Source organism: Spermophilus citellus (genome assembly GCF_964194105.1).
Source record: "Spermophilus citellus genome assembly, chromosome: 10".
Classification (NCBI taxonomy): Eukaryota; Metazoa; Chordata; class Mammalia; order Rodentia; family Sciuridae; genus Spermophilus; species Spermophilus citellus.
Genome location: NC_138197.1, coordinates 122,206,980 through 122,221,376, shown reverse-complemented (window position 1 = coordinate 122,221,376; position 14,397 = coordinate 122,206,980). Strand labels below are relative to the sequence as shown.

The 14,397-nt window shown below is 35.7% G+C and overlaps 1 protein-coding gene across 8 annotated transcripts in view; it reads right to left on the bottom strand.

Annotated features, from left to right (window-relative positions):
• The window catches only part of RIC8B (RIC8 guanine nucleotide exchange factor B), a 107,981-nt gene that overhangs the window by 58,367 nt on the left and 35,217 nt on the right, over window positions 1-14,397 (bottom strand). For all 8 annotated transcript variants that reach the window (XR_014023960.1, XR_014023961.1, XR_014023962.1 and 5 more), the window contains one exon: window positions 9,706-10,314. Coding sequence is in view for 4 of the 8 variants with exons in the window: in XM_081309321.1 (XP_081165447.1) it covers window positions 9,706-10,314 (609 nt within the window). In the remaining 4 variants the exon portion in view is untranslated. The remainder of the gene's footprint in view (window positions 1-9,705; window positions 10,315-14,397) is intronic.

The following is a 14,397-nucleotide window of genomic DNA, read 5'->3' as shown; positions in this document are numbered from 1 at the left end:
ACAACTCCAACCACTTCCAGCAATGGCTGACACCAGTGAGTTTCTGATCTAGCCACTCTGTTTTACCTTTGATGAAGATTCAATTCTACTCATTTTGTTTTATTTTTCCATTTTCAGAAAGTCAAGATTCTTTCATTCTCTGGTGAACTGCTCCAATTCACTAATCATTATCAAAGTTCAAATTGGAATAGTTATTTTGAGTTGGTTGTACATCCTTAATAAAAAATGTCTGCTCTCTTAACTTTCAAAAATAGTTCATCAACTTCATTTTGATCAATCCTCTTAATCTCCCAGTTCCTACAAAACTACCAGAAAGTGAGTCAAAAAAAAGTGATCTGAGTTTATCTCCTCCTACTTTGCCAAAAACACCCGTTGGCAATGGTATTAAAGAAACAATCATCTGCATCAAGGTCCTATCTCTTAAGAAATTAATATGACACAGGAAATTAGAGATAATTAAGTTAGAGATCCTGGATATGCCATACTTCAGAAAGCTCTAAACACTTGAAATACTGGTAAAATTTTCAAAAATTTCTTAGCATATACCTGATTTCAAGTCCATGTAAAGTGATCTCTCTCTCTCTCTCTCTCTCTCTCTCTCTCTCTCTCTCTCTCACACACACACACACACACACACACACACACTATATACATACATATACAAACGCATACACATGCCCTTTAAGGGAGATGTCTCTCATCTAGCATACAGGGTAAACTTTCATTACTTATGTGGGTGATAATATTTTAAAAACATGTACATTTACAAGAGATGAAGGTATTAATGGAAAAAGTACTGGATGTGGAGTCAGAAGCCTACGTTATGACCTAAAACAATTCATACAGCTTCCTGAACCTTGGTTTTCCCACATGCATCTCCACAAACACAAGGCTCTTAGGATTAAGTTAAAGAAAATGTCATGCATAAAAATGCTTTAAAACTTTCAATAAAATATGTGAGGGTGTGGGGGAAGAAGTCAAAGAGTGAGACTGTGAAGTGATAAACAACTGTGTGGGTAGGAAGAGAGGGAAAAGAGAAAGAGGGACCAGTGGAATGCCAGAGGCACTGAGACTGCAGGGTTCATCATCCATCCCCAAATGCTTGGGTGAAAATTCTCTCATATGTAAATATACTTTCACTTACCACAAATTACATGAGGTATACTAAAACCCATGCCAAACTCAACTATTACTTAACTCTTGATAAGGTCACATTTTCCTTGGTTTTGAAAATTAACTGGGGGGATCTACTTCCTTTTGTTCTATATATAACACTCTTTCTCTTCTCATGCTGATGGTGACAAGCCTCCTGCAAAAGTATCTATTGTGGTCTTTCTGTTATTTGTAACTGCAAACCCAAATCCTACTTTCCATTGCATCTCCTCCTTTTCTAGTTTTTAATAACACCTATTCCCAAGTTATACTTTCTGTCTGCAATGCTTTCTTTTACCCTACATTTACTAAGTTCTCTCCATTCTCTACTCAAAACAACTTCTGAAATGACTGGATTATTTGCCTCTGCTCTTTACATTGCTGATTGTTTTTCATCCTCCAGATCTCAGCTAAAACATCTTCTTAGAGAAGCCCCTTCTCTGATCACTGATCTAAGTATATTCCTTCATGATTCTCTATCTTAAATATTTCTTTTTATGAAACCATAATCTGTGACTTTACATTTGTTTACTTACTCATATATCTTTGTTTTCTCCACTAATCTATTACCCTCATGAAGATGAGGGCACTGCTTTAATAGGTGATCAACAGTTTTGGTTTTTTATAAATATTTTTTTAGTTGTTGATGGACCTTTATTTTATTCATTTATGTATATGCGGTGCTGAGAATCAAACCCAGTGCCTCACACATGTGAGGCAAGTGCTCTACCACTGAGCCCCAGCCCCAGCCCATGATCAACAGGTTTTAATGTAAATGTTGTATAATATGAATAAGCAGAAAAATGCCCAAATTATAAGTGTGTGGCTAGATAACTTCTCACAAAATGAGCACATCAATAAAAACATCATGCAAGGCCAAGATTAAGAGCCCCAAATTCTCCTCACACTCCCTCCAATGACAGCCTTCTGCTCCTGAAAAGTAATCCTAACTTCTAATATCACAGGTTAGTGTTGTCACTGAACTTTACATGAATGGACCCATAAAGTATAGACCCTCTTGCCAGTGACTGTGAGATTCACCCATGTTGTTGTATGTAGTTAGTTTTTTCTTTTCCACTGCTTGGGAGCAGCGCTATACAAAGTGTGGTGCTGGTCCACACCCTGTTTGTCACTCATCTTCAAAGTCATGAGTACAGAAGGTATCACAGGAACATTTATAAACTTTTCGAGCATTTGGACGTTGTGTGTAATACTGGATCATACAAGACTTTCATTCTGACAGCTAGGGAAAAAAATCTTGTCCCTCCACTACAGATGGGTTAAGAAAGCACTGCTATACCGTGCTCTAGTGTATAAATGTATTATCATTAACTTATCTATCCTACTCCTTAAAAAAATATTTTTAGTTGTAGATTGACAACAATACCTTTATTTTGTTTATTTAGTGTTTTTTTTTTTTTTAATGTGGTGCTGGGGATTGAACCCAGTGCCTCATGCATGCTAGGCAAGAGTTCTACTACTGAGCTACAGCCCCAGCTCCATCCTACTCTTGATGACACTTGAATTGTTGAATGTTTGGGGGGTATTCTAACAAGTGCTGCAATAAACATGCTTTTTACATGTCATCTGGAATGCACGTGTATACTCCAGGAAAAGGGATACTGAGTCACAGGGAACACACATACATCAAGCTTTATAAGGTACTGTCAGTGTTTTAACCTATACTTATAATAGTTTCTTTATAATTTCATTGATACTGAATATTGTCAGCTTTTTAAACTTTAGTCACTCTCATGGATATGTAGGGTATTTTTTGTTTTAATTTGCATTTTCATGATGACTAATAAAACTGAACACTTGGGCTGGGGATGTGGCTCAAGCGGTAGCGCGCTCGCCTGGTATGCGTGCGACCCGGGTTCGATCCTCAGCACCACATACCAACAAAGATGTTGTGTCCGCCGAGAACTAAAAAATAAATATTAAAAGTTCTCTCTCTCTCTCTCTCTCTCTCTCTTCTCTCACTCTCTCTTTAAAAAAAAAAAATCACCTATTTTATTGTATGTCTTATGTTTATTTGGTCATTTGGAAAGCTTGTTTTGAAAGTTCCTATATAAATCTTTTGCCTATTTTTCTATTCTGATTTATCCTTATGGATTTGTAAGACTTCCTAATGAGTTCTGAATATTTTATTGTACATATGTGCTGCAAATATTTTGTCCCACTTAGTGGGCTGCCATTTTCCTTTCTTTTTCTAAGGTACTCATTTTAATGAAGGACAAATTTTTCCTTTAGATATGATTCATATTGTATTCCATTTTATTTGGAAATATTTGCTTATTTAAGAAATGTTTGGCTAGGCATGATGGTACATGCCTATAACCCCAGCAACTCAGAAGACTGAGGCAGGAGGATCGCAAGTTCAAGGCCAACCTCAGTAACTTAGCAGGACCCTGTCTCAAATTTTTAAAAATAATAAAGAGGGCTGGGGATGCAGCTTTGTGGTAGAATGCCCCTAGGTTCAATCTCCAGTACTACACAAAAAAAGAAAGGTTTAACTTATTTGAGATAAAGTCACAGCAGTAAACTTTTAGAAGTCATATTATTTTATCCTGTGTATTTAGATCTCTTACATAACTCAACTTCTCTTTTGGGGTATACAGTATAAGGTAAGGATTCAAAACTGGTTTTTTCCATACAAATGATCCAATACTATTTGTGAAAAACCCCACTGTACTTCCATGTCACCTGTATCATAAACCAGTTGACTATAGATATGCAGGTTTATTTCTAGATTTTTATTCTATTCCATCAGTCAATGTCTCAATAAATAACTGTTAAAGCAATGCTATCATTTAAGAAATCTTACTTAACAAAGGTTTTATTGTGGTCACTACTTCCCACTGTTGGTTACTCTGCTGTGTGACTTTTCTCAATGTTCCAATCTTTGATGTCCTCATCTCTTAAGTGGGGTTAATAATGCTGCTCCCAAGAATACCAGAAGGACTGAATGTGATTGCTCTTATAAAACAGTATATAATCACAGCTTTTACAACTGTTATTTACTTGCTTCATGATTTAGTTTTTGTATCTTTAGGATGTCAACATTTGCTTCTCTAAAATGATATCACTTCCAAAGGTTGAGGGGAAAAATCCCTCAGAACAAAGAGCAGAGGAAGAAAAAGTGAGAAAGTAGGTTTGGTTGTAATAGTGGAAATTAAAATCAGGTAACATTAAAAGCAGGATAAAAATTATGAAATTCTTTGGAATTTCTTTACAAAGGCTTTGCTTCTTAGTTACGGATTCCGTTATTATAGGAAATCTTTTTTCCCCTCCTTTCCAAACTGTGGAAGATTTCATTTTATTTAGAAAAAAACATCCATTTTCTCCTATCTTTTTATTCAAACTTTAACCTTTCTAATCAATGCCAGAGAAAAAGCCCAAAGATCCAGAATATACAGCACCTGAAGCTGCTGTGCACTGCTGAAGTGATTATTGTTTTTAAGCATACAGAAAATATAGAAAATAATAATATATAATATTACAAACAGCTTGCTTTATTTTGAATGTTCCCTCCAAACTTCATATTGAAATCTAGTTTTCATTTAACTGTACTGGGTGGGTAGGATCTTTAAGAAACGTTTAGGTCATGTATGAATGGATTCATGCTATTATAATGGGAGTGGGTTAGGATAAATTCTGGTGAGTCCTAACACCCTTATTTGTTCACAGGTTCTCTCATGCACACACACATGCATGCTCTTTCACCATATGATACCTTAGCAAAAAGACCTCACCAGTTATGATCCCTGAATCTTGGACTTCATATAGACTCCAAAGCCATGAGCAAAATAAACCTCTATTATTTATAAATTATCAGACTGTGGTATTCTGTGATAGCAACAGAAAATGTACCAAGACAGAACCACACAACCACTTGTGTAGAGTTTTTTGGGGCAGGGGAAGTAGCAATTGGAAATTGAACCCAGGAGTGCTTTGCCACTGAGCTATATCTCCAGCTCTTTCTATTTTTTTGAGATGAGGGTTTCACTAAGTTGCTGAGGCTGACCTTCAATTTGTGATCCTCCTGCCTCAGCCTACAGAATTGCCAGGATTATAGGTGTGTGCTACCATGTCCGGCTCCACCTGTGTTTACATGACTAATTTCTCTACTAGGTTTTTACTGCCTTGAAGACATGCATTCTGTGTGTCTAACATAAAAGGTGGCACGAACTGGATACTTAATGTTTGTTGAAAAATTTATTCAACAAGAAAAAACTGCACAGACTGAAGCTTTATTTTTAAGTAATATCCTATCCTTTCCTACATTTCCTTCAAAGTCTCTAAATAATGAGGGAACTAACCTCTTCTGTTACAGTGTGACATTCTCAAGTAACTTCTGTGAGCATTCACTGTTTTATCTCATTCAAACAGCATCTTTTGACTCCTTAAAAACATGTATTTTTGTTTGCACTTAGTTATCTGGCTCTATCAAGTCTACTGGTCCTTGTACTTCCTTATTACCCTGCATTGATACTTTATGTAGTACACATTTCCCAGACAGGGAAATGTGTACTACATAAAGGACCCATAGATTAACATGTTCTCCTCCATCAACAGAGATTTAGGAAAATGTTGAAGCAGGAAGAAGACAAGGCCATTTCAATTAACTTTTCTACAGCTAACTTTATGTCCTGCTAAAGGAATAATTCAACCTTTTCAAATATACTATCTCTAGGAAAGGGAGAGAAAGAGAGGAGACAAGGAGTAGGTAGGGAGGGAGGGAGACCCTGTCTCTACACAAGGAAATAAAGCCAGCTACATTTCCCATGAAAAGGAAATCTCCAAATTAATCTGCTGATGGTATCAACAGGCAGGCAGGAATTCAACACTGAGGCCTAAATCTGAAATGCACAAATGGCACTAATTTGCTAAACCTCACGAAACATCTAGTCCTTAATTTTCTGTTTTTTGTGAACTATAAATGAAGGAAGTCATAAAAATACTTGCTAAAACAGTTAAAACCAAAACCAAATGTCTGTATTTTTCTGTAACTGTTAGGCTAAGAAATTGTGAAACAGGCAAAAAACTACAGAAGTAAAATAAATGCCTAGCATTTGGAAAGGTATATTCAGCACCCTTTTTTTGAAGTCAGTTGGGCAATAGCTATCAATCAAAAAAACCTGAAAAATTTGAAATGCTCTGGCCCATCAATTTCAGGTTATTTACTAAAACTTTTACAACCAGAGAATTTACTATATTGATATTTAAAATAGCAAGCAATTATGATTTAAGTGCCTCCAAACAGGATTTGTCAAAGGTTGAGAATCCTTATGAAGGAATATTCATAAATATTTTTGTATTTATACTTAATAGTATTCTTTGTGGGGGGGTGGGAGGGTTTACTGGGGATTGAACTCAGGAGCATTTAACCACTGAACCACATCCCCAGCTCTATTTTGCATTTTTTTTTAGAGACAGGGTCTCACTGAGTTGCTTAGCACCTCACGTTTGCTGAGGCTTACTTTTGAACTTGCGATCCTCCTGCCTCAGCCTCCTGAGCTGCTGGGATTACAGGCGTGTGCCACCGTGCCAGGGTGAAGTATTCTACATACTCACAAGTATTTGTATGTATTCTTTCATAAGGATTTATCATCTTCAACAAATAGGAGTTACAAAGAAGTTGTCAAAGTTTTGGGGTTTTTTGCAGAACTCTTTTTTATCCTCCAAATGAAATCTTAATTACAAACCTAAATTAAAACAACAGCAATAGCAACAACAATAGCAACAACAATCAAAGGTGCTGTTCTATAAAGTGGAAGTGGGGAACCTGGGATACCACCCACCCACCCCTAGAGGATACTCCTAGGAACCTCCCAGCTTCAAGAAACACATTTTTGAAAACTAATACTCTGTGTAAGTGTATGGGGAGTTACTGGGGATCAAACCCATGGCCTCACCCATGCCCAGTAAGCGCTCTCCACAGAGTTAACACCCCTAGTGTTGAAAACTAGTAACTAGTCTCCAAGAACATTGGTTGTGCAACAAAGATGAAAATAATAAAATGATTACATTTTGTGTGTGTATGTCAATATATATAGAGAAAGAAATATATAGACAGAAATATATATTTCTATTTATATATTACATAATGGAGAATAGTTAGAAAGATACACATCAAAATGCAAACAGTGCTTATCTTCTCAGGGGTGAGTTTTCAGATAGTTTGTATTTTCTTGCTTCTATGTTTTTTTCCTAGATCCTCTACAATGAGCCTCTAGTTATTTTTAAAGTTAGATTCTTTTGATTAATAAGTTTTTCATATTCCTTTATTTCAGTTGGTGTTTTAAAGTGTTAACTAGTCTTTGGGTGCTTGCTCAAAGTAAAACACTTCAGCTGACAAACTAAGGAGATCTTGAAACACAGTAAACAGATTCTTAGTAGTAAGTCTCTCTGCCCTGATTAGAGGTTTCTTTGAACTAAGTTGTGACTATCTTTCTAAAAACTCCTGTTTTGGTTTCTGTGGTCTTTTCACATGCTACACAATTTCTAGGAACCATTCATCCCTCTATTCTTCAGATGGCTGAATTATTCTGAATCTTCAGATCTCAGAAAAAACTTTCAGAGTCTTCTGTAACTATATTATATATTGTCAATCATTGCATTGTTCTCTCATAGCAAATAACACAATTTTAATTATGTAATTTTTTTACTGATTTATCACCTATTTCACCCACAAAATGGAGGTTTCATGAACAATGCCTGTTATTTGCCAATACATTATATAATGCCCAGTGTAATGTCTAGTAATTGTCCATAAATATTTGGACAACGATAAATGATAAATGTTTGCTAAGAACTGAATTTGGAGACTCATGAAGACATTCTTTTCTAAATGGTTGGCAAAGATCCTATTTTCAATACTATTTATATTTCTGAAAACTTCAATAATAGCCAAGAGTCATGCTGATTTTGCACATTTTGTAATGGCTGTATCAATTGATCCAGACTCAAACAGGTAGTAGGAGGTCTGAGATACCTAATCTTGGAATACTGGCCCTTTATCAGTAGATACTTTTATATTGGAGAAAAACCATTCTATAACACAGAATAAGTATACGCTACTTCAACATTTTCTAAAGCTCCTTCCAGTCCCTCTGTTACTTATAACTAAAGCACACTAATAAGGGCTAATCTTAATTTACTAATTTTCATTACATGTCATCCCACATATCTACTGATGTGCAGCCACTAAATTATAAAGTGTTTTTGTCAGGAATCTGAACACTGTGAGCTACTATTTTAGGTATAACTTAAAATAATAGGGACTCCAACAATGGCAAACCAACAGTCTTAGAGTATCTCTTACAACTAAATGAAGAACTTAAAAACACCAAAACAAACAGTGTAAGAAAAATAACCATAGGAGGTACCAAATAAGCATAGAGACATAACATTTCAAATACTTCTAAATATTTGGTTTCAAAGCATAAATGGAGCATGTGGGCTTTCCACATCTTTTCCTGCCAACTCTCAGGAAAAAACTGACCATGCTACAGTCATCTAAAACAGCTGTTAGGATTGATCTTCAAATATTTGGTTTCAAAATACAGACCTATCTGCATTTTAAAACTCATGCCTGCATACTCTCACTACAGCACTACATTGAGATAATCCTTTTAAAGTAGTTTTCTGGCAAATACAGATCTTTATTCATGGGTGAGAATTATTTCAAAAGGACACATCAAAATATTAACCTAAATCCTAAAGTCGGATGTCTTTTTTTTTTTTTTTTTTTTTTTTTAGGGCACAGGCTAAATTTCACTAGTCATTTATGGTTAAAGAGAGAGAAAATGTGAAATGTCTGGATTTTAGAAGAAAGGAATAGTTTATGTCCATTTTACTTAAAATTGTTGATTTCCTTAAGCCAAGTTTCATTGTTAGCATATTGTTCTTGTGGGTATTCAAATATAAACTACCAAATCTAGAAATAAGTGGTTTGAAAAAACCTTTCTCATCCCCTTGTGTAATTATGTTTGTTTTCTAGAATTATGTATAAGCATGGATATCTCTAGTTTGTAGTCCTGTATTTTTGACAGTTATCTTACACTACATAGGAACACCTAGGAGAATGGGCTAATAGGTATACATACACATAGGATTTTTTCTTCTTCTGAGCTGACATCAAAGACTGATCAGTTTTAATTGACTGGCATATTATCTGAGCTTTTAAGGTGGCAGCCATCAAAAATACCTATACCTTTATTAACTGCCTTGTTTTATTTCCCTTTAAATCTTATCTTGTTCATGAAAAAGACTCTGAAAAAGACAGTGATAGTACAAGTCAGAAAACTATATTTGGCATCTTACAAAACAGTAGTTCATCTCCACCCCATTCTTCCGACAGGTATTACACAAATGGAAAGAATAAGATTTAGAAATGGTTAAGAAATATCACAGTTCATACAACTGATTCATGGAGGAACTGGTAACTTTTTCCATTTTCCAATTTAGCATGCTTCCCTTGCAGACAGCTATAAGAACATACCAGACAATTAAGCTCCAGGTAGATAAGAATACCATTCTCAACCTTACCTCTTTATGCACCTTCCAACTGTCTACTGTCACATTGAAGAGAGCTTTGAGGGCCTCAATGGCACAGTCTGTCTCCTGAGGTGAGAGAGGAGGTCCATTATGATCTATGGCCGATTCATACTCATCGGTCCACTTGATGCTAAAGGCACTTTCCAAGATCTGGGTTAGCAGCGGTAGTCCCTGGAGCTCATAACGCAATTGTGACCTGATGTCAGTGTGCAAAAGTGACAGGAGAAAGAGCAAGCGCAAGTCAAAGCACTTAATGTCATTGATAAATTTTCGGTCCTTGCACTTTCTCAGGAGGTTACAGAGCTTTGCAGCAAGATTAAGTTCCAGGCTGAGCTGCTGTGCCATCTGACTGTTGAACACTATGTTACATAGACACTTTAATGATTCCACAATAACTGGGAACTCTGACACCTTCTCCAAAGAATCATCCGACTCAGTTAGCTTGGCTAGTCTCAGCAATATCTGCATGTTTTCCTTGGTTGTTACAGGAACTAAAATCTTTTTGTCTCTGGAGAGAATGCGGAGTACTTCCAGGCAGGACACTTGACATGTTGTTGGGACGTCCTTTACAAGGACTTTAAATATGCCTTCACACAGTTTCTGAAAAACAAGAGAGTATGCAAAAACCATTATGTGATTTTCAACATCAGACTAAACAGCATCAGGTTTGAAGGCAATCAGTCTGAATCATAGCTATTCCCTCCTCAGAAATAAAGATTAAGAACTAGTTCACAACTGCCCATAATACATGCTCTTTTTTGTAAAATAACTGAAGGAGATAAGCATTTCTGCCAATGTTTAGTTGTGCTCTTTCTTCTAAATATTTCTTAATATTTCTTCCATGGCAGTCATCCCAAGTGTCCCTCTTCTTTAGCTAAAATCTAATAATACTTACTCATCAAATGACCCAGAAAAGTACTTTTGCTGACAAAAACTGATAAAAGTTATTCCAAATATGGGGTTCCAAAGAGGGTTCAGCTAGCATATATTATGTTTTGAACCAATTGCAAAAAAAAGGTGACCCCCCCCCTAGGCAGACTAGATGCTAAAAAGGTTCCCTCTAGATGGGCAAACTAGGAAAAAGTCTCTCTTCCTCTGGGCAGCCCTGTGCTAAGACATATTGTTTGGGAAGCTCTGAGAAGATAGAATCTTAATTCTCCTTTGTTGCCTTGGTGTAGGGTGCAGATTGTAACAGTAACAGTAATATGTAGCAGTGGTGGATCCAAATTTTGCTAACATCATCTCAAAAACAATTCTTTTAGGATGAACCCAAAGTATACTCAATCTTATTTGTGTGAAAATATACTATTGTCAAATTTAAAAATCACAGATCATTCCCTCCAAATTCAATGTAAGCTTTCTCTTACCCTTATATGTAGACCAAACAAGTATACTCATTTCATTGCTGGATACTACTATACACCCTTACATTTTATAAAAACAACAACAATTACCAATATAAGATATTAACTTACTGTCAGACTTAAATCCTTGAAAAAGAGGTTACCTGGGGTCAAACATGATCTTGGCAAGAATCCCAGACTATGTGAAACTTCTCAGTATATACTGGTCATACAGCTATGGAAATACTAATTTAAATGAAAATATGTTCTCTAAACAGAGATGGAAATGACCCTTACCTGACAAGCTAAAAAAAATTCATAAAATGACAACTTTATCTTGTCATATCTGATAACTAAAGTGACTTTCTTTTAGTGTTTTAATGTCAATGTTACAGCAGGAATTTTTTTTTTACTTATTTATTTATTTTTTTGCTTTTGTACTGGGATTGAACCCAGGGTACTTTACCACTGAACTGCATCCCCAATTCTTATTACTTTGTGATGTTGAGATAGGATCTTGCCAAGTTGCTGAGACTGGCCTTGAACTTGGGATCCTCCTATCTCAGCCTCCTGAGCTGCTAGGATTACAAATGTGCACCACTATGCCTGGCAAGAATACCCACAGAAATTAAAATCAGCATGCAATAATGACACTAGCCACATCAAGTTTAAGGCCAGTCTAGGCAATTTTGCAAGGCCTTGTCTCAAAATTAAAAATAAGGGTTGGGGATGTAACTCAGTAGTAGAGCATCACTGGTTTCAATCCCCTTTATCATGATCCCCTCTATCAACCCTTTTAGGGATACAAATAGAAGGAAAGAAGTCAAATAATCACCATTTGCAGATCATTTGATAATGTATTTAGAAAATCCAAAAAATCTGACCAGAAAACTGCAGAACTAATTAATTCAGCCTAGTAGCAATATACTAAATCAACATAGAACAAACAAAAGAATCACCTAAGAATAAATCTAACTAAGAAAATAAAAGACCTCTACAATGAAAATTATAAAACACTGAAAAAAGAAATTGAAGAAGATATTAGAAGATGGAAAGACCATCCCTGTTCATGGATAGGCAGACTTAATATTGTTAAAATGGCCATATTACCAAAATGAATTTAAAGAGTCAATCAATTCCTGTGAAAATACCAAAGATATTCTCACAGAACTAGAACACACAGTTACAAAATCCATATGGAAGAAAAAAAGACCCAGAATAGTCAAAGCAACTATAAGCAAAAGGCTGGAGGCATCGCAATACCAAATTTTAAATTATACTACAGAACTACAGTAACAAAAATAGCATAGTACTGGCATAAAAATGGACACACAGACCAATGGAATAGAACAAAAGTCACGGAAACCAACTCACAACAAAGATACAATCATGTGATCCTTGATAAAGACGCCAAAAACATTCAATGGAAAAAAGGCAGCCTTTTTAACAAATGGTGCTAGCAAACTGGATATCCGTATGTAGAAGAATAAAACTAGATCCCTATCTCTTGCTCTGCACAAAAGTCAACTCAAAATGGATCAAAGACCTAGGAATTAGCCTAGAAATTTTCCAACAGCTAGAAGAAAACACAGGGTTAATATCTAACATAAAGGCAAAGGCAATTACTTCCTCAATAGGATTCCTAAAACTCAAGAAATAATTCTCAAGAACAGCAAAGGAAACAAGAGCATGAACAGGAGCCTACAGAAGGGGAGAACATCTTTGTCAGCTACTCTTCTGATATAAAATTAATATCCAGAATAAATAAATAAATAAATAAAATTCAATCAACAGGCAAATGAAACAGACATTTATCAAAAGAAGAAATACAAATGACTAAAAAATACACTAAAAAAAGTTCAATATCTTTAGTAATCAGAGAAATGTAAATCAAAACCACAAGGTGAGAATATAGGATGAAAAACAGAACAAAACTCACAACAAAGATACAAAGGGTTAGAAAAAGGGTTAGTTGGGGGGAAATGGGGAGAACTGTGAACTAAAATCAAATTCTACACACGTACGATTTTGTTGGGATGAACCCAACTACTATGTATAACTGTAAAGCTCTAATAAACGCGCGCGTGCACACACACACACACACACTATATATATATATATATATATACACACACGCACATACATATACATACACACACACACACACATATATGACTTCATCTCACCCTGTTAGAATGAAAATCACCAAGAATACAAATATCCATAAATGCTAGTGAGGATTTGGGGGGGAAAGAAACACTTAATAATACACTGTTGGTGGGATTGTAAATTAGTACAACCATTACGAAAATTAATAAGGAGGTTCCTCAAAGGAACTACCGTATAACCCAGCTACACTACTCCTCAGTATTTATCTAAAAGAATTTGAGTCAGCCTGCTAAAAGCAATCTATGCATTCCCATGCTTACAGCAGTGCAACTCACAATAGCCATGTTATGGAACCAGCCTAGATAACCATCAACAACTGACTAAATAAAGAAAATGTGATACAATGAGTTTTATATAGCCATAAAGAAAAATGAAATTATGTTATTTGCAGGAAAATGGATAGAAGTTGAGAGCATTATGTCAAGTGAAATAAACCAGACTCAAAAAGTCAAAAATTATGTTTTCTCTCATATGGAAAAGTTAGAGAAAAAGAAAAAAATCAAGGTGAGACTTCATAAAAATATAAGGAAGACCAGTGGAGTAGAAGAAGGGAACCAGGGGGAGGAAAGAGGGGAGGAAAATGGGAGGTACTAGGGAATGGGATTGACCAAATTATGTTATATGCATGTACAAATGTGTCATAAAACCACTATTACGTATAATTATAATATACCAATAAAATTAATAAAAAATAAGAAAAAGCTCTTTTTACATGTCTGTTAGCTTAGTAAGGTATGGTTATTTCTATAAAGTCATGCTACAAGACCTACAGCAGAAACTTAAATAAAAAATCCCAAGCAGTTTCCCAGTGCCAGTACCTAGGGTTGCCAAAAACATTTTCAGCAGTCTGTGCCTGAACTGAGACCCTAGAGTAGACTATGGTAATTCTCAAATTTCACCATGCATCATACTTACCTAAAGGGCTCATCACACAGATTATTCCACCTACCCCGAAGTTCTGATTCAATAGGTATAGGGTGAGGCTCCAGAACTGGAACTTTAAACAAGTTTTCAGTTGATGCTGCTGCTGGTAGTGATCCAGAAGCCACACTGAGAACTACTGTATTATGGTTAGCAACAGACTGACATAACTTGGATGTCAGGGGTAAGGGTTAGCTGAGGGTAACTGACCAGAAGTATCTTAGAAAGATAGGCAAAGTTGAAGGCCATT